This window comes from Onthophagus taurus, chromosome 6 (assembly GCF_036711975.1).
Source record: "Onthophagus taurus isolate NC chromosome 6, IU_Otau_3.0, whole genome shotgun sequence".
NCBI classification, from domain to species: Eukaryota; Metazoa; Arthropoda; class Insecta; order Coleoptera; family Scarabaeidae; genus Onthophagus; species Onthophagus taurus.
In genome coordinates, this window is record NC_091971.1 from 7658432 (window position 1) to 7684083 (window position 25652).

Consider the following 25652-nt stretch of genomic DNA (forward strand, 5'->3'; position numbering starts at 1 on the left):
TTCGCATCCAACCGGCGTACGGCATTCGGTATTTATGGGGTTATATATATTCAATTGGCCGACTGAAAATTTATAGTTATTTGCGGACGTCTGTTTCAGTCACGTTTGTCATGTAATATGAAATTGCTCTTTGTTTAATGGATATGTGACAATGGTATTTTTGTGTTATATTTATTTTTACAACATATTTTTTTTACACGTATCAATAAGATGTTAATATATTTTCTTATTACTTGTTACAACAACAATAAATCTCAAGAAATACATATACCTTGACCATCATCTCCAGATTTCGAGAAGAAGACTTTTAGGTTGGGAGCTTATAGCATACATGGCTAAAACCTTAACTTACTAACGCATTTGTTTAACCAACTACAAGTAGCAAAACGCAGAATGAAGAGGTCCAGAGAGATCAGATCCATAGCAAAGGAGTGAGAATGAAGAATGGGCGTGGAGGACATAATTAAGATGTGGCTAGATTGACAGACTGTTGGTTGGACGAAGATCTTTCTGAAATGGCCACCTAGGGAAGATAAACGTTGCTGAGGAGTAGCACCGACTAAAATATTGTTTGCAGAAGTCTTGTAAGTAGCACCTAAGTAGCAGTCTGCACTATCTAGTTATTTATCAGCAGTATCTAGTCTTTGCAAATAGTAAAGGATCTTCCATTAACACTGACTGGTCTTCTGCAAGCAGTATCTGGTCTTCTATTAGAAGTAAGATGTCTTCTATTACATTATTGTCACCTAACAGCAATATTTTGTCTTTGCATCATTGATTCAGTCATCTGCAAATAATATCTAGTTTATGCAAGTACTATAGGGACATCCCTTAGCAGTAAACAGTTTTCTGCAAATACACAAACTGAATTTATGATGGTTTTTAAAACAAAATCTTCTATATATTTAAAAACGGTTACAGATACTACTTTTAACAAAGAGGACTAAAAATTTTAATTTACTTAGCGGTGTTAATGGTACAGAACGTAGAATGAAGGCAACCCGAATTATTTATTGATGTTTTTTGTTAGCACAAAATCTTTTAACACAGGGTACCTTTTTTTATATAAAATTCTTCAAAGAATTTAAAAATATTCTCAGAATTGTAATGTGGTAGATTTGCACTTAAGATGTGCATACATAATACTTTTACCACATGAAAATAGAATGTTATAGTACTATCAATAATCATCTTTTAAGTGAATTTGAGATAGACTTTACCCATCGGAATGCAAATAAAACTCTCGAACCATTTAAATACTAACGGTGCACTTAATTCTAACAAATCGTTTCCTACACAACGTAACGGTATTCCACTAAAACGTTTTGATGTAGAATGAACGGATCATAGAGGAATGTGTCAATCAATACATGGCGCGAGGGGAGGAGGGTGGACAAGAATTAGTTGCGGGAGTGATTAGCATAACGTGTATATTGCCAATTGCGACTATATTAATTACATACCGTTGCAGGTAGAGAAATTTATACCACGAAGATAAAAATAACGCGATAAAACAACGGTTTTCTGGTTCATAAAAATTGAGAGTATATCAAACGTCGTAAGTCACTCAAACGTTAATTTGAATAACCCAATTAAATAGCTTAGCCTAGATACGTGGGCTTTTTGAATCCATCGCGTTGAGGAGGTGTGAGCCGAAGAGGTGAAAGTCAATATGCGCACAGATCGGTCAGTTGAGTAACAAGTGCAGCGGTAAGGTGTGCATGTAAATTCGAGTAAAATCGTTATCATTTTCTGCATAATTTCCGCGCTGACTTCACGCTTAGTAGCCACGGTATTCTATGTTGGCCACAGATACCGACGAAAAAACTTGAAATCGACTTATCGACACCGTTAACCGTGTAATATCCAGCTGGTTTGCGACAATTTGCGTTAGTGTTTTATTATCTTGCAGACATCTCGCCATATTTTATCTCTTAAACCGACGTCGACGTCCGGTCCGATTAATGTCAATTATTATATCCTCTATATTTATACATATATTACACTTAATTGTATTTAATAAATTCTATTTCCGTTTTAATAACAACAACAACTTTTATTTGATCCGAAAATTAATGTTTGATAAAACCGGTAAAACAGAAATCTTTGAAATTAAGCATAATTAGGCATTCCAACGGATGCAGATGACAACGACTTCGTATTCGTGCCGAGTAATGAGAATGTTGCCTTTAATTTATGAGTCACGTTTTAGCTGCTGGGAAGTTGGAAAAATGTGAGTATTAGAAGGACTGAAATAGCTTGAACGTGTATGGAAAATAAAAAGATAAATCCTCCTCTTCACGTTGAGATGGGTTATTTATTAATTGTCGATGAAATAAATTAAATCTCAATAGTAGAATAGTATAAAATTTGATTGTGATAATAATTCATTTGAATTCAACGGGATTTAGTTAGTCATCGTCGGACACTTCGCAGTTTCATTCCGTAGACTTTTACGGTCGCGATCATAAAATTATATAATGTGTTTACAGATATAGATAGAGAAATTGTAATGGCGATACGTTTTATTGCATTTACAAGGTTTGTACAAAATCCCGCAAAACTACCATAAAATATATATAAAATCAAATTCTTCTTTATATTTAATTCTTTGTAACTTCGGAGTAAATATAAAGATTGTATCATTTCAATTAGGCGTATTTCAACCTGATTAGTTTCTGCATACGATATTTTTATGACCAAACCTATCATGTTTTATACATCATGACGTATTTGTATTTTAAGATTGTATTGAGATATTAATAAATATTCCCGATTCTTTTCCTAAATATTTTTATGAGCAAACCAATCATGCTTTATACCTCATTTTAAAGAGGAATGTTTCAGCTTTATTTTGATATAAAAATCATTTCATAGTTTTCATAATTAACCCTTCCACGATTTTTTAAAATTAAGCTGACATATTTGTATTTTGAGGTCGCTTGAGATATCAAGAAATATTCCCGATTTTTTTTTCTAAAAATATTTATTATCAAACCTATCATGTTTTATATATCATTTTAAAGATAAATGTGTCAGCTTTCTGTCGATATAAAAATCATTTCATAATTAACCCTTCTACGATTTTTAAAAATTAAGTTGACGTTTTTGTACTTTGAGCTTATATTGAAATATCAAGAAATATTCCCGATTTTTTTTCTAAATATTTTTATCACCAAACCTATCATGGTTTATATATCATTTTAAAGAGGAATCTTTTAGCTTTCTTTCGATATAAAAATTATTTCATAATTTTCATAATTAACCCTTCAATGATTTTTTAAATTTTGTTTGAAGTATTTGTATTTTGAGCATATACCTATTGAGATATGAAGAAATATTCCCGATTTTTTTTTAAATATTTTTATTCCCAAACCTATCATGTTTTATATACCATTTTAAAGAGAAATGTGTCAACTTTATTCTGATATAAAAATCATTTCATAATTTTCATAGTTAACCCTTCCACAACTTTTTAAAATTAGGTTGACGTTTTTGTACTTTGATCTTATATTGAAATATCAAAAAATATTCCCGATTTTTTTTCTAAATATTTTTATTACCAAACCTATCACGTTTTATATATCATTTTAAAGAGGAATCTTTTAGCTTTCTTTCGATATAAAAATAATTTCATAATTTTCATAATTAACCCTTCCACAACTTTTTAAAATTAGGTTGATGTTTTTGTACTTTGAGCTTATATTGAAATATCAAAAAATATTCCCGATTTTTTTTCTAAATATTTTTATTACCAAACCTATCACGTTTTATATATCATTTTAAAGAGGAATCGTTCAGCTTTCTTTCGAAATAAAAATCATTTAATAATTTTCATAATTAACCCTTCCACGATTTTTTAAAATTAGGTTGACGTTTTTGTATTTTGAGCTTATATTGAAATATCAAGAAATATTCCCGATTTTTTTTCTAAATATTTTTATTACCAAACCTATCATGTTTTATATATCATTTTAAAGAGGAATCTTTCAGCTTTCTTTCGATATAAAAATCATTTCATAATTTTCATAATTAACCCTTACACGATTTTTTAAATTTTGTCGAGTTATAATAAGTTAATCTGATCTTAGCACATTCTATTTCGCACGTTTTTAAGTTTATTATATGTATAAATATGTCGTGCTATTTCATCAGTATCAGAACATACATCTTTGATGTCCGATAAGATGTCGTCTCGGTATTTCGTGATTTGCACGCCTAACTACTTAAACCTCGTGAGAATCTAAGGGTATTCTTTAATTAACTATTTCCATGTTATTTTATTCGACACGTTGCTACTAAACTCGCGTAATGGACCGTTGAATAGAAGTCGATTTGCATGTGTGCTGAGGATTCCCGTCCGAAACGAAATCGTCATCAACTTTATTCCGCTATTTCTTATCCAACGCACGTCTTTTACGGTAAAACCATATTGAACAACGCATATTCGAGGAATTACGTAATCTCGAGATTTGTACATGAAGAGTTTCGTATCGATATCCGAAAAAATTTACATTTGGCTATTATTTATATGGTTTCGCAAGCGTCATGGACACGTTACCAACGCTTTTGCAAATCGTACAGACAGTAATGGTAACGTAATAATGCCTGAATGGTTGACTTGGCGCAAGCATTAGCAGATTTCATTAGATGAGGACGGTGAATGGGGAAAATGGGACCGGCGGCCGGTGCCGAAGTCAAAGAGAGAGAGCTTCCTATGGCCAACTATGGACAAGAAAGCGTCGGCATGCATGCGTGCAAACAAAGAACAACAACGGAACCATGTAATATTAGTCGTGCTCGACGTTTGGCGTTGAACTAAATGAGCCATATCTCACGAACTGCAGCCGTAACGTAGCACGGTTATACAACATGTACCTATTATTAACGCGTTTATAAATATATGAAGATTGACTTAATAAAATTTATGGAGGAAACTAAATCCAAAAACCAATCGTTTAATAACTTTATGGTTACTTTTAATGTCAAGGATTACACAAACCTATTTCAAAAATTAGCAAATCTTCGAACTACAAAGAAGTAACATATAATTCAAATTTTAACCTTTTTTAATTAAAATCACCTTTATTCTTGTACAATTATAAACTCATTATGAATTATTGTTTCAGCTAAATTATAAATTCCTCCATGTACATACAAAGCTTTAAATTAATTACCGTTAAATAATTGTATGTTTTCTTGGAGTCATATAATTTCTCTAATAAAATATTATTGCTTTCGCAAATCTTTCATTGTTTCTTACACTCACGTCGTTGGATAACTTTATAGAAATGTTATGTTACAATTCGAAGATAATAAATAATATCAAGGCGGAAAGATCAAACAATACCCTTATTGAATTGGGTATACGCCACCATGTATGGTTGATATACCACAATAACTTACGCACACATTCTTCGGAAACGTACGCATATATGGGTTTATTATTTAAATTGATTTTGTAACCATGAAATTGTATACAAGGACCTCCAAAGCACGCCGACGCGGTTTTAGATGAATGTCGCGATCTTGCAGCCTTTGGTGTAGGTACTCAGGGCGGGACCAAATGACCATGGAGAAAGAGAGACTTTGTCCGATTGTTTACCTTTGACATCCGTGACAATTGGGCCCGGCGGACAAAGACGGGATTCCGGTAGCTTGAATACATTAAAAGGCAAATACACTGCCCGCGTGTGCAAAAGCTTATTTCTCTTTTATTGCAGCTCGAAAGGAATGGACGTAACCGCAACGGCAGCAGCGCCAGGATTAATAGCCCGTCCAAGAAGAAAAATGGCAACGTCTGAATCTGGATGCGCATCTGTATATCGTTTTTCCAGCCATATTAAAGCACTGCTTTCTATGGCGCGCCGAACGGAATATCTTGTCCACACCCACACTAAACGCTTGAGGTGTTCCACTTACGAGTTGATGGTGATTGGTGCTCATATAGCGAAAAGAAACGTAAAATGTACGAAGAATTTATATACTAAAATTAACTAATATTACAAAATATTATATATTGTTTTTTATTAAACTAAAAGTAGAAATAACAGTAAACTTAGAACTAGAAACATTCGGGTTTAGCCGTCTTGGGAGATATACGGCTCTAAACCCGATTGTTTCTAGTTCTAGGTCTAATGTTAGTTCTAGTGACAGTGGTAGGTAGCGCTAGTTAGCATAAGATATCACAATGTTACACATTTTTATTCCACTAAAACTAGAACTAACACTAGACCTAGAACTAGAATCATTTGGGTTTAGCCGCACGTCTTTAAAGACGGCTAAATCCGAATGTTTCTAGTTCTAGGTTTAGTGTTAGTTCTAGTTTTATACTAACACTAGCACTAGAACTAAGACAAGACCTAGAACTAGAATCATTCGGGTTTAGCCGTACGTCTCTCAAGACGGCTAAATCCGAATGTTTCTAGTTCTAGGTCTAGTGTTAGTTCTAGTTGTCAGCGTCAGGTTGGCTTTGGTATTACTTGTTAGGTTGTCCTCCAGATAATGATGCAATCTTTCTTACTACCAGAGCTTATAGTAAGTTACTACTCTACTAACTAATAAGTTTTTTAAATACCAACTTACATCAATGTTTGTGAAGACCAATCGGTATTTATTTTGCCTCAAGCATTTTTAATTTCTTTATGTTGAATTGCTTGCTGCAATTAATAACAAAACTAGATTTATCTGGCAAAAGTGTTCATTTGCTAATGAAACTTAATTTTGACATTGTACTATACATAAAAATTTTATATTCTTGGAAAATGTCATATTTTAGTGATTTTTGGGTTAATTGCAAGACGCACATTAAAAATGGTGGATTTCAACATCCAGATTTCATTGAGGTTGAAGATCTAAAAGAAGCGACTCGAATGTTTGCAATTAAAATTTTTTCACAATTCCAATTACAAAGAATGTAATGGCATTAATTTAACATATAAATTGACATAATAACGCGAAGAACGATTGCATCTATGAAATTAATTAAAAGTGAGCGTTTTTGTTTCCAATTAACGTAAGTTTAGAGTTTGTATAGGTTTCTATTTGTCGTTAAACGAAGATAATTTGCGCATCTAAGTATGTAGAGTATTTTTTATTAGATAACGAACTATCACGGTTGGTTTAAATTTAAGTGGGAGAGGATAACTCGACACTAATAGGGATATTATACAAAACAAATGAAAATGATCATCTCGATCGGTACGCTTACGCAACTACAACTGTCATATCATAAATATTCATCGGTTTACACATTTTCTTACGTAAACGATGCAGTTTTATACATGGAAAGTAACGGAATCTCTATTGATAGTTGTCTATAATTACTCTTCTTAGTTCGCTGAACGTTCGCCACACACAACAATAACTCCAATACTAACTCCAGTAATATCACCAGCGATAACTCCAACAATAAGTAGGAAGACCTGGTACTCGACCCGATCGTGAATTCTAGAGTCTGTAGACGTCGAAATCCATTAAAAAACCATTCGACGTGGCCGATTTGCATAAACGAGCCGACTGTCCTTCAGCATATTAAAGTAGCGTATTTCAAATAGACTCTGGCCTGCGGATAGACTCGAACCGGTGGATTGATTGCAATATATCCTCCAAACCGGTCCTATTTGGAAGAGTTGGTCGTCTTGCCTCGAGCGGTTTTAGCCCGAACACCGTTGATTTTGCAATCGTTTCGCATCTTTACCATTTTTACAGTGACAATACGCAGAAATCTTTCGATTTCTTAATTCAATTTCGGTTTCTTTCGTTGGGATTTCCGTAAAGGATAAAGAAATTCCAGTGACCTAAAAAAATCGTTGACATAGTGTAGGCGACTTAAAACAACTTTGCGGACAACTTAAGCTCGAAACGGTTTCTTTTCGAGTTTTACTTTCTACACGGTGTTTATATAAATTTGAACCGAGATAAATCGGAAAGAATTTACGTGCTGCTTTTAAATTTAAAGAATAAAAAAAATTCTTATTCATCAAAAACATATTAATTTCCATACTCCCAAGGTTCGTCGAACGGTTTCCTCTCCATTTTCATCAATTTGAATAAGATCAACATATCTAGTGAGTCATCGTGTTAAATCGCCCACAATGTGTAATATCATAATGAAAAAAAAATTGTCGCTAATTATTTACCACTCGGTGGTACAACGTAAACGTCCCAACTAATTAGCGGTGGATAATGTTTTATTTATCACTCCAGCGGCGGTGTTGTGTGCATAATGCAAAAATTAACGCAAGGCTGTTGATCCGGCTATTTCTAGACAACGCGGGTGTCCGATTTGGCTCGAAGTCATTACTTTTTACCGATTTAATTATTATCGGACGCTCAATGTGACTAAGAAACTATTAATGAAATTAATTGGAAACGTGCGAAAACATCGAGTGGGATGATAATTCATAATCATGTCGTAATTGTTCGTAATAATTCCCTCAATTCTTATCATTACATTATAATGATTTTACCCGATCACAACTAAACTGAAAATCTAACCAAAATAACTACAACTTAAAAAGTACGTGGTGAGGTTGTTTATAAATATTAAAAAGCGATTTTTATATCAAAATAAAGTTCAAAGATTTCTCATTAAAACGGTGTATAATAAAGGGTATGATAGATTATAAAAATTTTAAGAAAAAAATTGGAAAGAAAATCTTGATTTTTCTAATGAATCTAAAAATAACAAAATTCCTGGTGATGAGATTATTTATAAGTATTAAAAAGCGATTTTTATATCAAAATAAAGTTCAAAGTTTTCTCATTAAAACGGTGTATAATAAAGGGTATGATGGATTATAAAAATTTTAAGAAAAATAATCGGAAAGAAAACTTTGATTTTTCTAATAAACCTTAAAAATGTTAAAATAACTGAAACTTAAAAAATTTATGATGAGATTATTTATGAATATTAAGAAATGATTTTTAAGTCAAATTAAAGCTCAAAGCTTTCTCGTTAAAATTGTGTATAATAAAGGTTATGTTAGATTATGGAAATTTTAAGAAAAAAAATTGGAAAGAAAACCTTGATTTTTCTAATTAATCTAAAAATGCGAAAATAACTACAACTTAAAAAGTTCTTGGTGATGAGGTTATTTATAAATATTAAGAAACGATTTTTATATCAAAATAAAGCTTAAAGTATTACCTTTAAAATGGTGTATAATAACGGCTATGTTAAATGACGTCAATTTTGAGAATTATGAAGTGGAAGCAATAATTTCCTCAATTTTTATCGTAATATTATAATGATTTTTGGTCGTGTTTATTTGACCAACGGAAAGTGATAAATTTTTGTAAATGTTAAAATATTTCCGGCTGTAATCGTTTAGTTGTGGTGTTGATGTGATAAGGACTTTTCTAAATGTTAATTAAGATATGAAAATCTCTTTATAATTACATAAATAATTAAAAATGTATTCACCAAAAAAAAATTTGTTTTGATTTTTAGTCCAAGGTCAACTTGTTGATTCTGGTTCTTTTTTTTTTGTGGCTCATTCGAAAGTGAAATGATTTTTTACGATTGATGTTTATGCCATAACATTGCTAACACAAAATAATCATTAAAATCCAAATATGAAAACAATATCTTAATAAACGCATGCAAATTGTTGTGAGTGACAAGAATTATAAATCTTAATAACGTTAATTAACACATGTCTGAGAATTAATGTAATTTTTTTGCCTTGGGCCAATAAACAAAGATCGAAAACGGTAAAGTTTTATTGGTTAGCGTTTGACTCCAATGGGAGCGGCAATGTTATCAATAGCGTATAGCAGGAAAATTTTCATCACACTTGGACTGCCCAGTTTTATTATCACCACAATAATTCCCGTTTCCATTCCTAATACATCTCATAAACCATAATTAACTACATACAAGTTCAATTTTCCACTTATAGCAATAATTTTCCGCAAATTTAGATACACTAATTATCATGAGAGATTGTACGAGCTTTAAAACGCACATTCGTAATCGTAATTAATTGAACGCATTGTTAATTATATTTATTTATAATAAATTCTCAGATTACGTTTTATTTATGCAACATGGAAAACTTGTAGTCGTGTCGATGTGAAATTTAATGCTTCTTAAATATGCATTAAGCCGGCATTCTTCCACGCATTCCAGATTTTTCTCTCACCCAACATCGAATATTCTGATTACGACTATTTTTATGCAAAAATTATTCCTAAATTAACTGTAACAAGATTGCTCTGTTACGCAATTTATAAACAGATATTTTTTGTCAGCGATGAAGTAACAAAAATTTGACCTTGTTTCATGTTACGTATCGCCTTTTTTAAACAGATGAGTAGGATACCATATGTTAATGTGGAGAAACCAGATCAAATAATATTTGGTCGATTTCTTGTCGGTTTTAGTCAACGATATTTCGTGACAATTTAAAGAGACGATTTTTATCTTATATCTAATACGATTAACGAGAAGATTACAAGATTTGGCCGGACTTTATCTAGTATGACTAGAATATAAATGAATACCCACACATGTTTTCTCCTTCTCATCTTACACTTGCAACGACCCGTCGCAGTTTATGCAAATTATAAGAGGATAAGTATGTTTGATCTTAATCTATTCGTTTATTGTTCTTTTAGGGCCATTGACGGGATTTTATTGCTCCCACGGATTCTTATCTACCGCGGTAATTTATTTATTATAAACGATCTCTCATCACTTAATAATTTTAAATTAACTTATTAATATTTGAAATCAGATTTAATTGCATTATCAAACTATATCTATGCAAAACTATCTACATATTAAGTTTAATTGAATAATCAGAATCGCAAAAAACCTCGAACGTTATAAATTCAAAAACAATTAAATCTAAATTAGTTAAGCTAAATTGACACCTTCGTCATGTTCCGAGTTCGTGTTAAGTCATTGATGAATTGGTTTATGGCATTTTCTTGAAGACGGCTTAGTTTGCAAGACTGGTTTTTCAAGATTTTAAAACTAACACCAAGGTTGGTGCAATCTATCGTCATAATTCCCACGAGTTTAATAATTTCCAAGTGTAATATCCTCTAGATACGTTAAATACGTGCTAATACTATAATTTAGAAAAATTATTAATAAAAATAAACATGTTATTTCATTATTATTATATTCTAATAATATACTCCCACAGGTGATTGGTATAATATAGCTTGTAACACCTACTTACATATTACCACTTATTATATTATTTATTATTTTTAAACATAATTTTTATTTTATCCCCCTCTACATAACTTCTTGATTGATTTCAATCTGGTATTTTTAAATCCGTTTGTCATGCGATTTCCGCGCATTAATTGCAAATTACTTGATAGAGGTAGCAATTAGTAGCGAATTAATTATAATATTCTAAAGTCTTCTTAAAAGAATTGTTAATTGAGGACAAACTATATTGATTGTTGATACGAATAGTTGCCTCGAGCAATATTATGTCCTGGTTTCTATACATGCAAGGTTTTGCGTTTATAATTTTTGCTGCACCTAAAACGTTCTGACATGACGGCTAATTTCGCGAACGATTCTGCTCCAATGCGAGATTCACGAAACAGATGATATTTAGCATCTTACTTAATCATGCTCGAACTCTGTCCTTTTCGGTTTCAATGCTAGTTTGTGGCGTCGAAGCTTCCGTGTTGGGCATGTCTTCCTTAAATGAAGGTTGGGAATCGAGGACAAGACTTGGATATAATAAAATAATATTTTTATTAATGCATCGATTTAGTTTTACGCTTATTTAAAAACTAATAATAAAATAAAGTAGTAAAATAAAATTTTATTGAAACTAATTTTCAAAGAGATTTAAGAGATGGATATCTAGTAATTGGGAAGACTCTCTATAATTCAAGGATTAGTGACGGTGGATGAATACAAAACTTTTAAATGGCTTAAGTTTTACTATGTTACCCACTTTAATGTTTAATGTGGTATTGATTTCAATTAAAATATTCTCAGATCAAGTGTAAAAAATTCTTTAAAGTCAACTACTTTTGTGTCTTTATGTATTGATTCCAGCGATATTCCAAGTCATCGTGTACTAATGGTATAGTACGCAGATGATATGGAAAAAACTGTGCCACCTTTGTGTCTATATCGTATTGATGCTAATGCACAGGAAATGTCAGAAAGCCTTAAAAGTTAATAACTTTTGTGCTACTATATTAGTGACTCCATTGACTCTCTGAACCCATCGTATTTTGCTGATTATATCGCAAACTAAAGATACAGTAAGCAGATGATACGAAAAAAACTGCCAAGTTAACAATTTTTGTGTCCACATGGTATTGATGCTAATGCCTCGGGCGCAAGTGACCTCGTCAAAATCATATATTTTTTAAATGACAGATTAAATATTGAAGAAGAACAATATATATGAACATAGTAAATGACATCCACCTCGATGTCATCAGAAAATGGTTTAGCTCTATTCATTGCCGTTATGTTCAATGCAGGGAGCTCATTACAATACAATAATAGATCGGTATAATTTAATCGTCGTCTATTTATATTATGATGGATACGTGAGACCGCATCTTATTGTGTTGGAGAGTGCACAAAAATGACTTCAATGCGGCATGACGCTTCTAATTATAAGCGGGTACGTATTTTGGGATCGATAAACAAATAGGAACAACTTTAAATAAGTCTAAAATAAGTTCACAAAGCGTAGACTTATTTTTATTTCTTTCTTTTCGTCGTATTTCATATGATATCTTTAAGTAGTAATTCTTTGAAGTTGTTTTTATTTTTTATTGAAAAATAGTTGGTTAAGAAATAATTAATTATTCAGTTTGTTTGATCTGTAACGATAGGAAACTTTTTGAACTAGTTATTATGTTCAGTCTTGACACAATGGGAGAAGTTCTTTGTTTAAAATGGGTGGTGTCAAATCATTAGCATTTCTATTCTTTCTCCTGGGAACCTGTAGCATTGAATTTGATTGATATTATTAGTTGCAGTCTACTACCATGAAAGTTATAGCCATACATTTTTTAATTGATCCATCACCATTGCAAAATACGTTTCTATCTCTGCGCATAGCTACCATATTACTCATACGGTTTGCATTTACGACCCGTATACATTGTTTCTATCCTCATGCTTATAAACTCGAAATTTTTTACCTCGGCCTATACGCAGTTAATTAACTACGCAGTAAAAGCTGGTCGCAATAAAATCTATATGCCTATACCGCTTCCAGACTTACTGTTAATTCTTGTGGAGACAACCAAGTACCGAGCGTGTCATTCTCGGCGCGTGTAACGCCCGCACGTACTTACGATCATAAATTTTATAATTAATATATATCCGGCCGACATTGATGACTTACGAAATACCCGCTACACCCATTTCGCTACGCAACAACAATCGAAGGGACAAGTTTACACACACTCGCTCTAGCGACAGACATCGACCGAATACGACATAATACGTAGATCATTTTAATACAAGACTTGGATAAACACGACGAAGATGTAATAAACAATAACTTTAAAAAGCTAGTATTTATGTGTGTTTTGAGCACTTTCATAAAGTCGTAATTTGTGGATTATCATGTATTGGCTGTATGGGTGGTATTGAGTACATTCTTAAGTTTGCTCCATTTACAATAAATACAAGATTTTCTTTGTCAATAATTGATTAATTATCTTAATATCTTTCCTTTTAAAACGATTGAAAGCGTGCTCGGATTCCTGCAGGTTCTTGGTAACTAAGAAATAGCACCCGGTGTTGGTCCTCTAACTCGGAAGGTAGTAGATTTGCCGGTGCGTGCGGGCGTTACGATATCTGTGGACCGAGTTAGTGGTTACAATTGCCCAGGGTCGGGTCTGTTGGAAACTTTATGAGATCGAGCAGCTGTAAAGTGTGGACCGCACAGAACCCGAGCGTTAGGTGTTCCCATTAGATCCGGCTGAGACTTCTTTACGGGCCGCCGTTCGCATCATTCCGCGGCACTTACACCACTCCGGACAGTTACGGCCGGCAATTATTCGATTTCTTTGGTTGTCGCGAGTATATCGCCGTCGTTTATTGTTTATTTTACGAGGTCGGCATAGCTGTCCGCTCCGGGCAACGACGGTATGATTTACCACAGTTATCCGAAGCCGCCGGTTCTCCATTCGATCGGCACAACCGAACGCAAAGCGGCGCTATGTGGCATTAACCCACACGTCGTCTACTCTTGTCTACCACTTCTTTAGCATTTCTTCCTGACGTTTGTATCGCTACGAACACGATCACGTCCATTCAATTTCAGTGTGTTTATTGAAAACTGGAGTCCATTCAAATTGGACATTAATACTACTTATACACTAAAATTGTTTATTTATAACACCACAACAACATTACTTAAGAACAAAGGAAAAGAGAGAAAAAGAGGCATAATGGATATTCTCACAACTCCATATAATTTTAGTGTGTTTTTTATAAGTCGATTTCTTGGAAATTTTTATGAAATTTTCTGGAATATTAGATGTTTTGGAAAACAGGCAGAAAGAGTTATATTTTTAGCAATTTTTGCGGTTTCTATGCACCCGGAAGCAAAAGTATATTAGGATAACGTAGATAACAAAATTAGCTATAATTTTTGTATAAATGTTTTTTCTGTAAAAACTAGATTTATTGAACCCAAAGCGGATATACCAGAAAAATGAGTAATATTTTGAGAAAACTATTTTTATTCAATTTCTCCGTTTCTATACATCCAGGAACAAAAGCAAAGCAGAACAATATTGTAAATAATAAAATTTTATATAATTTATAAGTATATTTATATATAATATATATGTTTATAATTATTTATGTTATTTCCATACAAGATTTATTGTAATCCAGGTGGAAATATCAGAAATATGAGTACACTATATTTTGCAGACAGATTAGTTTTTCTCAAATTTCTCGGTTTCTATGCATCGGGGAGCAAAAATAGAAGAGAACAATATTGTAGTAAACAAAATTTCCTATAATTTTTGTATTAATATTTTTTCTATACGAGTTAAATTTATCAAACCGAAAGCGATGAAATTACAAAGTAAAAATCGTTTTCCTTTTTTTCATCGTCACAAAACATTTCATCAGAAATAAAAAACATCTTACCTGAATGTGAGTTATTTAGGATTCTAATTTCTCTAATCCTTTTTGGATAAAACGTTACGGCTAGAAATCAGAGAATTCAGGTGAAATCTAAAATAATAGCTTTAATTAGCATATTGATTTCTACCTGAATGGTGGTCTTTCGTTTCGGGTCATAAATCAGCCGATTTTAAATTGAATGTGACAATCTCATTTACGGGGAATCACGGAATTATGCAAAACCCGGATAGCTTGGCCACATCGAGAATAGTCTCTAAGATGTAGGGGCATTGTTACTAGCATACACAGGCGTACTTATGGCAATAGTATTCCTATAGAGGAATATTTGCATAAGGAACAGGCCCCGAATGCGAAGAAGTATTGAGCAATTGATTTTATATCTGTCGTCGAATCGCCATGTTGAAACGCATTAATTTCCATCTCGTATAATACGAACAATGGATTAATTATTGTAATTGTCGTTCGATCCGGGATATGCCAGTATTTATTTATTTAATTTTTTTTTATGATGTCATGTATAAATAAGAAAGTAGTGATAAAAGAAAGAAAAACGTAAAGAAAAGAAAAGATGATGAGGGGACACTTCACGAAATAGGACTCTTTTTGTATAAAAGCTTTCAAAGCTTCTTCCTTATCCACGAATATCTATTTTGACGGCACAAAAAGATATACCTAAAGATAGTTCTGAAAATACGTCATCCTTTCTAAAGCTTTTCAAAATCGATGTATGAATGGAATTACCATGCTTCTCGTGGTACGTTGAATTGAAACACCTACGTCACCAGCACACGAAGTGACGCCACCGATCGATGTTAAAGGTTCACGGTGACGTTGAAGGGTGGAAATTCGACTTTCTACCAAATGGAGCCCACTTAAGGAAGACGTTGCGAAAATGTTAATATTTGATGTCCGCCACCGGGATCGGCGTCATCGCGTGTGATTTTTTGGTGATTGAGCAACTTTACTGACGGGGATTTAATAAGAAAGTTGTTTGAGATTGAGCAATACACAGTTTCTAATCTCGTTGTATAGAGGATGCAATAACAAACAGAAAATATTTTTGCCTCGGGAGAGATTCACGAGTGTTAATCAAATTAGTAAACGTTAATGATAATTTGAGGGTTATTGTCGGTTAAAATTTCGATGGAATTCGTATTTATTAATTTTTAACTTTTTGATGTTATAAGGTCGCATCGACAATGTAGGATTACACTTTGTGTATGTGTAAAATAAACTTTGGTAAGTAGATTACAAACGCGATATAGGCTTGGCTACCAACGGTGTGCACTCGAGAATTCGTGTAGGTGTACCTGGGAAGACCTTAAAGACCTTATCTTAGCGTTCAAAATGGCACGCCACTCTGACGCGGCTGGCGCGACTAGTTTATATAGTAATGAATTTGCTATTTATCTGATCTTGTCTTAGGTTGTCTCAGCGCGTGTTAAGGTACTTCAATTGCTGTAGAATACGGGACCATGCCTAACTCTTAAGGTATTTATCGGCGGGAACTCCTTTTGCATTAATCATCATCAACACTTATATTTCTGTATTAACTCTTTAAACTAATAAATAAAGATATCTTAACTAGTTAAATAACATACCAATTGTAGGAGTGCAACTTGATTTTTCGTCAATTTTAATTTTCAGTTTAACAACAACACACACAAACGAAAAGTTTCAAGTGATTTTCAATCAGCTGGCGGAAAACCGTTCCGTACCAAAGTAGTCGGTATACTGTGCTACCTCAAACTTTCTCTGTGACCTCGACGCCAGGCGTCGCAAGAAAGAGACGGGAAACGATAACTTCACCGTAACTCAATTGGGATAAGCGAGATCGACATAGAACGACGTCATAAAATCGATGATGACCGTATGACGTTATCGAGCATATGGGTGTGAGGCATGACGTCAATATGACGTAGCGGGTCGTTACCGACTGGGCGTCGCGACGCTCTATTAATACGGATGCTTTGACGTCATCGAGGCGCGTTCACTCTCGGTGGGAAGAGAGTTAACCGAATCCGACAATTTTCCTGTTTCACAGATGTGCGGAAGGACGTGCAACATGTGTTTTTTAGGGATAGGCGTTCCTTTTTCGTATGTTTACCACACTTTGCATATCATGACGTTTTACTTGGTCACGTTGCCTATTTACGTTGACTACGTTTTTAGGTTCAAAGTCGACTTGCGTATTTTTGGTAACTCTAAATAACCGTTGATACGATTTTTTTAATTCATCTCTGTATGAAAATAAAGTTTAGAAACATGAATTTTCAAAAAATCATATCTCAAAAACTAATAGAGATAATGATACGAAATAATTATAAAAATTATTCCTTCTATTTTATAAATGATGGTAAAAACGTAATTTAAAAATTATTATCTAAAGAATGAATTGAGATATCTTTATAAAATAAAAATGCTAAAACTGATTAAATTAATTAATTTACGTAAAAAAGAGGAGTTTTGAAATGATTAGAAGTTGATTTATTAAGCACTTAAGAACTGATTTATGGGTTTTTGGTGTTCCACATCTTTTTGATTCACACCGGATTACCTAAGTGTCTAGTTTGTTAATTACACACTACTTATATAATTGTAAAGCATCGGGCCACCGCAGAATCTAAAGTAATAACTACGTCCTACTTATTATTAATTCAAATTAATGAGCCACTCTGCTACCGAACGAACACCTGGCGCATTTACGCATAAATCGGTCGGAATCTTTACCTCGGAATTTTCAGGTCGGATACTTTCGAAAGTTAAAAGTTTTCAGTCGAAATTACGTCATCGGTGCGTCCGAAATCGACTGTTTACGACTTAGCCGGTTTTTGGGGAAATATTTCAATCTCTCACTAAGATGTACTACTACCTTACTTGGAAATGTGGTACGCTGATAAAATTATTACCATATTTATTAAAAATGAATAAGAAATAAATCTTAAATCGGAGATTTATTATCGTTTGTAAACGAAACTTTCTCAGATTGTAACACAATACGATCGATTTATTGTGTTCTGAAAATAAATCATTAATTTAAAATAAATATCACATGAATAATCTTAATTTAGATTTAACAACAAATTTAAAATGGAAAATAGATCTTCTTTTTCATAATTAATTTCCTTGTGACAATCCTCGACGTTTGCCAAATTTTTCTTTAACAAATTGGCCTCGTCTGGCCCATCTTATGACTGTCGGCGCCTCAATTTTAAAGCTCTCGAACCATCCGCGTTGAGAGGTAGGCGCTAAACTGTCGATTTTTGGCAATCGATCCCAAAGAGATAATAATAGATGTATTACTTATCGTCGGCTAATGCGACTCGACAGTTTTTCCGGCTTCTCTATTCACCCCATTTAACTATATATCCACTTGTTGGCACGAAATTAGTCACAAGTTTTGTCGCCTACTGTACAACCTACAAATTTTTAACGTAAGAAACATTTTAAGGATGATCTATGTTATACTTTCTATCTCTATGAGATATTTGGCACCTCGGTTTGTTTATTATAAATATAGATGCACATTTTTTGCACAACTTATTTTCGTTACGGTTCATGAATCTATTTTAATAATTTATTTGTGCTTTTTTAATTTATTTACTTAGTTGAATTCGATTTTTCTCCTTGGGATAAAACACTAATTTATGTCTTTAAGATATTTCTCAATATCGATTAAAGAGAATGCTTAGAAAATTATTATAAACCTTACGATTTCTTATAACATGTAGGACATTCATCCGACTTGTAATACATATTACTTACATTAGATAAACGGAGAGATAAACGCTCCCTCTTTCATAAAATGTATTTAATTATATTATTTTCATTGGAATAAATCACAATTTACGGCGTCGGCCGGCCGCAGAGTTCTACTTACTACAAGACGGTCATTAAATAACTCCTGCCAAGAAAATGTATACGGTTATGGTATTTCACAGCGTTTACTCATTGCAAGCCTTTCGCTTCGGCCGGCTATTTTGTCTTCATTAATAATCTTCTTGAGCCAGGTGTTTCTCAGCAATATGCCTAATAACGTATGACTGGCCTGCAAAATCGTACGCACTTGTGCTCACCCATAGAAGCCAATCTGGCAACCTTAAATTATGAATAATTGACGGTAGAGGTTGGTGTCCCAATTTAATAAAGAATGGGATAATATTGTCACTTTTAAGATTACTAGAAAGTACTCTTGATAAAATTCTTGAAACTAAACTGATCTTTTTTTATAATAAATGCTGTTATAGCTGGGAAACCATATATGTTATGGAACAAAATTATTTGTAATCAGCCAATTAAACGTTATCCGTAAACGATTATTTTCCAATTATTATAATTAAGAACTGGAAGGATTTAAAACCCCAAATATATCAAATACATATATCAAAAATTAAGAAGTATGGATGAGAATGATATTAATAAAAATTGTTCATAATTTACCATAAAAATATAATCCATAAACGATTTCTTTTCAACTATTTCGGATTTTTAGTTATAACCCATAAAATCGACAAATTGTTTAAATAGACATATTTAGTAAAAAAAATTATTATATCTTGAAAAATAAAAATACTGGGAGGAAATGTTGTAGATGAAAATTGTTCGTAATTAACCAATAAAACATATTCCGTATCTGATTAAAACCCATCTAATATAATTACGAACCCAGCGGATTGCAAATCCCAAACATTTAAATTTGACGCATTCGGTATCAACATAATTTATATCTTAAAAATTAAAAGGTATGGATGAGAATGATATTAATAAATATTATTAATAATATATCATAAAAGCATAATCCATAAACTATTTCGTTCCAACTATTTCGGAATTTTAGTTATAGCTCATAAAACCGACAAATTTTTTAAATTGACATATTTAGTAAAAAAATTTATATCTCGAAAAATGGAGAGAAAATGTTGTAGATGAAAATTGTTCGTAATTAACCAATAAAACATATTCCTTAACTGATTACAACCCATTTAATATAATTACGAACCCAGCGGATTTAAAATCTCGAACATTCAAATTTGACGCATTCGGTATCAACATAATTAATAATTCAAAAATTAAAAGTTATGGATGAGAATGGTATTAATAAAAATTGTTCATAATATATCATAAAACCATAATTCATAAACTCTTTCGTTCCAATTATTTCGGATTTTTAGATATACATCATAAAAGTGACAAGTTTAAAAATAAAATTTAATAAAATTTTTAAGGAATCACCTAAAAAATGGGTCATAACAGATTATGGATTATGTTGTTTTAATTCTTTATAAACAATTTTTATACAAACATTTTTTCACCATCAATTTTAATTTTTGAGTTATGTCCCATTTTAACATTGAAAATAATTAATTTTGACTTTTATGTGTAGTTTATTTATTTCGAAATTCTTAATTTTAAAAATTCTATCAAGTATAAAACTACTGCCACAAAATCACGAAACACCCCATTTCCAATTAAAAATTAAATTTATTTTATGGCAAATTTTATTGCAAATAGATTTTAACTTTATTTTATATATTAGTAATTATAATTTCAACACTAAGCGATGGATCAACAATTTAAGACGTTAACAGACCAACAGAGATATATTTTTCTTGTATTTGTTAGTAAGTACATGATTATCAGTTTAAGAAGTGAATTTAATAAAGCGTTAAAGAGTTTCAGCACCAATGATAAAATAAAAATTAAATCAATTACATACACTTATTTCTGAGGAACCCGTAAGTTGGCGAATTGTTGTTGGTATCAGTTTGGCGCGGGCTAAACGAGGACTGCAGCCGGTGCTTTTGCTGCGGCGAACCAGAGCGCATTTCGCAAGGATGTCATCGTACCAGGACCTCCTTGAAAGTCTCTCTCTTACTTATCCTTTCATTTACGGAAGTTATACACGACCACGGAAACTTTAAGTGTTTTTGGGGAGAATTTCTTTTCATTTAAACGGAGTTTTAGGGGACATGCATGTTTTTTTTTCGCCCACACACGTATCAAAACACGTATATGGAGGGAATTAATGTTCAACAGGTAGCGCGTGTATTGAATGGGGGTGATGATGGTTTATGAACTACAACGTCTACTAATGAGGAAATAGTCTACGACACATAAAAATCACCTGGGGAGTCCTGTAACTGTGTGTCTGGTGAGGCAGGAGTGGTAACTCCTTCTTGGCCACCGACAGGAGAATCCACGCTTGGATCCCTTAATACCCTCATACATTACACATAATATAGCTTTACCGCGCGAAGATATAACTGACAGTCCTTTACGATCCGGAGGACTCTTCTTTCACTAAAAAAACCAACCTCTTCACTTAAATCACTTTTTTTTCTGATGGTAACTATTAATGTCAAATTGATATGATTAATATAATGTCCCGTATTTTAATATAGAAGGAGAAGCGCGCCTCCGGAGAACGCTCTTGATCACCTCTGGCCGTGTCTTAGGTCCAGAGCACTCTGAGATTTTCACGCGACTGCACGTTGCGAACAGTTCCGTCACACTATATCCCTGCTACTCACAACTGGCTCATTATAAACCGACGTTCGCCGATCCTGCAGACGTCATGACCGCAGTGACGTCATACTGCATCGATTCCGCTGAAGCTACCGTTGTATGAGACGCTGAAAACCCTCACCCCGCCAGCTGAAACAGTTACGTCACGGATATGACGTCACCGTTGTGACATCACGTCCGTTTCGTCCGGTATTTATGGCAGGACTCGGTGCAAGTCGCGCATCGATTTTCAGCGTTTTCAGCTGGGTTTCAGGTGTGCTGAAAGCGAGAAAGTTAAAAGGTATCCTTATTTTTAGAAATATAGGGAAATTTGTTGTAGTATTGTTTCCGTGACTTGATTTATAGCTGGGCATTTCTTTTCAAATTCTGAGTAGTATAAATCCGGAATTCAATGGTCGTGGAACAATTTTTTCTGGCTATTTTTCTTCACTCTTCATTTGGGATTTCCAATTACAACTATCAAATATATCTTGTGTGACCTATTATTCAGGAAATTGTTTTGTGCATTGCGTGTGCATTCATCAAGCACTTCACATTTTTCCGAGTAATTAAAAACGTTTTAGAAGTGCATTTTCATTAATCAAATAAGACATAAAAAGTACCTAAATATAAAATAAATCTTAATATTCACTACCGATGTACTTCATCATTTCATCTATAATTATCGACGTTCCATTGTAGTTTTTTTTTACAACCGGTGATTCACTGAGCACGAGAGAAGGTGGATTATACTATACTCTACACCGCAACAAACCTAACGGCCAGTTCCATAAATAAATAATATTGGCTTAGGCGTCTGACCGTGTCGAGACTCGTCGTGAATCGAGCAAATAGAGACGTGGGATTTTACGTTGTGTCTAACTCACTTTACACTTATTTTTTATTGTTGCGGTTTCTGCTCCGTTTTCGCGATAATTACAAGTGAAGTCCGGGTGGGTATTAAAAACCGGAAATTTATACATGCTTTTTCCTACGGATCGGATCTACAAATTTACCTTTTTTTTGTGATTAATGACTCACACTTAAAGTGTGAATTTTTATTAATCGTTATTGGGGGATGCACAGATTACCGTGACGAAAGAAAAATCCTACACTTTAAATCCTGTTCATTTCTAAGCTTTAATTAGATCTACACATACAAACGAAACAACCCAAATCTGTTCCAACATATTTATTTAAACATTGACGTCTGTATAGTCCTTGCATATGCAGCATTCAACCAGCTAAAAAACCTTCTAATAATTTTACGTTAATTAGCAACAATTAGCAAACGTACAATTATCACCCTAATCCCTCCTCATAATTGAGACCTCTAATGAAAAAAGTAAAAGTGTGTTTATACTCAAACTTCAAATTTATTTTAACAAGCATTTTCTTCTTTTGGTTAGCGGCGCCATAAAACCAAATTTGTGTTTTACAATATTGTTAACACCGTTAATAATAAAGATCCTATCCGCATAATACTGAATTATTAGAAAGTACACAAAAGAAAAATACCGTTAAGAGATGTGTTATTCATTCTAATTTCCATAGCACTCGAAAAAACAATACATCAAGAAATAAAATAAACAAAAAAGAATCTTTTCAATAAGAAAGTGGAAACAAATTACAGTTAAAACGAACAACAATTTATACATTTTAACGATCACGTTTCACAAGTTAATATCACGATTTACCGCTAATTTTCAAGTATATAATAGATAAAGTCGATTATTGTAAACCGCAAGATCGTAGGGTCGATCCATATGGATTAGTTTCATTATCTTTCCCATAAATGTATGAGAACTGGCCAATTTTCAATTTTCTCCAACAGTTTCCTAACCACACAGTGATAATCATAATCGTTTGTAATCTTCTTACTTTTACGTTATTTTATGTGTTTTTAGAGGTACCTATATAAGTTTTAAGGATAGGTCTATAATTAGCGTTGAATTATTTCTTTTCTAAGTTATTCCATTTGGATACGTAGTCTTAACATCAAATTGGTGATGAATTTAGCTTTACGAGGTTACTTAACGACTTTATTGTTGGGATAATCATCGTTTCTAACAAATACGTTAACACAACTGTTCAACCTCGGCTTAACATGATATGGAGATCATATATTTTTTTGGTATAAAACCGAAATCGTTTGCACCCGATGCGTTTCAATTAGTGATGGAACCGGATGGAGCCGAATACCGGATATTCGGTTATCCGGCATATCTACCCGGCCATTATGGTTATAATTTCTGGTGCATTTCTGAAGTGATACCCTATATTGCCACATTATTGCGATATTTGAATAAAAATGAAATTAATAAGAAAGCTGACAAGATATGTCAACTTATTTAGATCCAAGATACAAAATAAACTTTTTAGATGCTGATTTAACTAACGAAGTAACTCTAAAAAGAGGATACTTTAATTAATAATTGGTGATATTTCCACAAGGATCCTTCAAGAAATGAATTTTATAGCGATTTTTGAAAGTTATCGATGAAAATTGCAACATCGAAAATTTGATCAAAACTTCAAATATTGTTTTCTCAAAAACTAAAAGTTATTTTTCAAAACGGGTTAGTTCATTGGAAAGAGGACACTTTTATTAACATTTTGGCAAATTTTCATACTCATATTCCAAGAAATCGATTTTATACGAATTATTAAAATTTAATCGGCGAAAATTGTAAAATTCGAAAAAATTGTCGATTATTTCAAAAATTTATTTCTCAAGAACTGCAAGTGATTTTTGAAAACGGTTTTTTGCATTAAAAGGACGATACTTTAATTAATAATTGGTGATATTTCCACAAGGATGCTTCAAGAAATTAATTTTATAGCGAATTTTGAAAATTATCGATGAAAATTGCAACATCGAAAATTTTATCAAAACTTCAAATATTGTTTTCCCAAAAACTAAAAGTTATTTTTCAAAACGGGTTTGTTCATTGGAAAGAGGACACTTTTATTAACATTTTTGGCTATTGTCGTACTCCTATTCCAAGAACTGGATTTTATACGAATTTTTAAAACTTAATCGGCGAAAATTGCAAAATTTGAAAAAATTGTCGATCATTTCAAAAATTGATTTCTCAAGAACTGAAAGTGAATCGAAAGTGATAACAGCGACAGTTCTGTTAGTAATGAATGTGATGATGAATTACAAGCGAAGAGAAGAAAACAAGACGAAACTGCAACAAGAGATTTTATATATCGTATTGGGATTGTTATAATGAGGTTGCTAATGACATACCTAATATAAATAAAGTTGTATTCAATGAAAAAAGTCCTATTGGGGTTGAACCTGATTATTATCTGCAGTGTCCAATACCTAAAAGTGATACTATTTCCTGTGAATGGTGGAGTACTAAGTAATAAGTTTTTAATATCCGGCCAAAGCCGAATATTTGGTAACTATCCGGATAGTTGCCGGATATCCGTTCCACCACTAATTTCAATGGTATAGCAATGTTGATCAACACATTAAACTGCCACTCAGTTCTAAATGTAATGTTAGTTCTAGTCATAAAGGTAAGCTAATTTCAGTTTTAGTGATATCATAACTATAATAATTAATAACAAATTTACAGAATTACTTAGGCGAGTTTCTTTTTAAAAATCGACTCCAGATGTTAACTTTTTAACATGGATCGTACGCTGTTGGTAGCGTCACAAATAAAAATAAATAATTCATTCATGGATGCGTCATTTTAAACACTGATTGCAACTGTAATTGAATTTTTTTGAGCTACTATAGCAATCTTGTAGTTGTTAACATTGTTATTCATGTTAATATCTTCACCTATTGTTTCTTTATTACGTTAATAATGAAGTTTTCGTAATTGGTGCTATTAAATTGATTGGTGTAATATTATCAATCCCGTATTAGTGGGAGTAATAATCAACCAACAACATCAGCGTTCAGTTTTAATTGTTAAGGTACTTCATATTAAATTTTTTGTTGAGTATTTTAATGAAATTACTGCTGTGATACTTAAAAGAATTTATAGTAGTGGAATCCCTTTTT

At 32.7% G+C, this 25652-nt stretch overlaps 1 protein-coding gene and 1 long non-coding RNA gene across 2 annotated transcripts in view; both read right to left on the minus strand.

Moving 5' to 3' along the window:
- LOC111427988 (Hormone receptor-like in 38) overlaps positions 1–21628 on the minus strand; it is a 45814-nt gene extending 24186 nt beyond the window's left edge. The window contains exon 1 of the mRNA XM_023063371.2: positions 20835–21628. Within this exon, the coding sequence (XP_022919139.1) occupies positions 20835–20943 (109 nt within the window). The 5' untranslated portion in view covers positions 20944–21628. The remainder of the gene's footprint in view (positions 1–20834) is intronic.
- Positions 18155–19620, minus strand: LOC139430314 (uncharacterized). Its single transcript, XR_011640783.1, has 3 exons — positions 19559–19620; positions 18999–19216; positions 18155–18537 (listed from the first exon to the last, which is right to left on the minus strand). It is a non-coding gene; the product is annotated as an uncharacterized lncRNA (long non-coding RNA).
- Positions 21629–25652: the final 4024 nt, after the last annotated feature.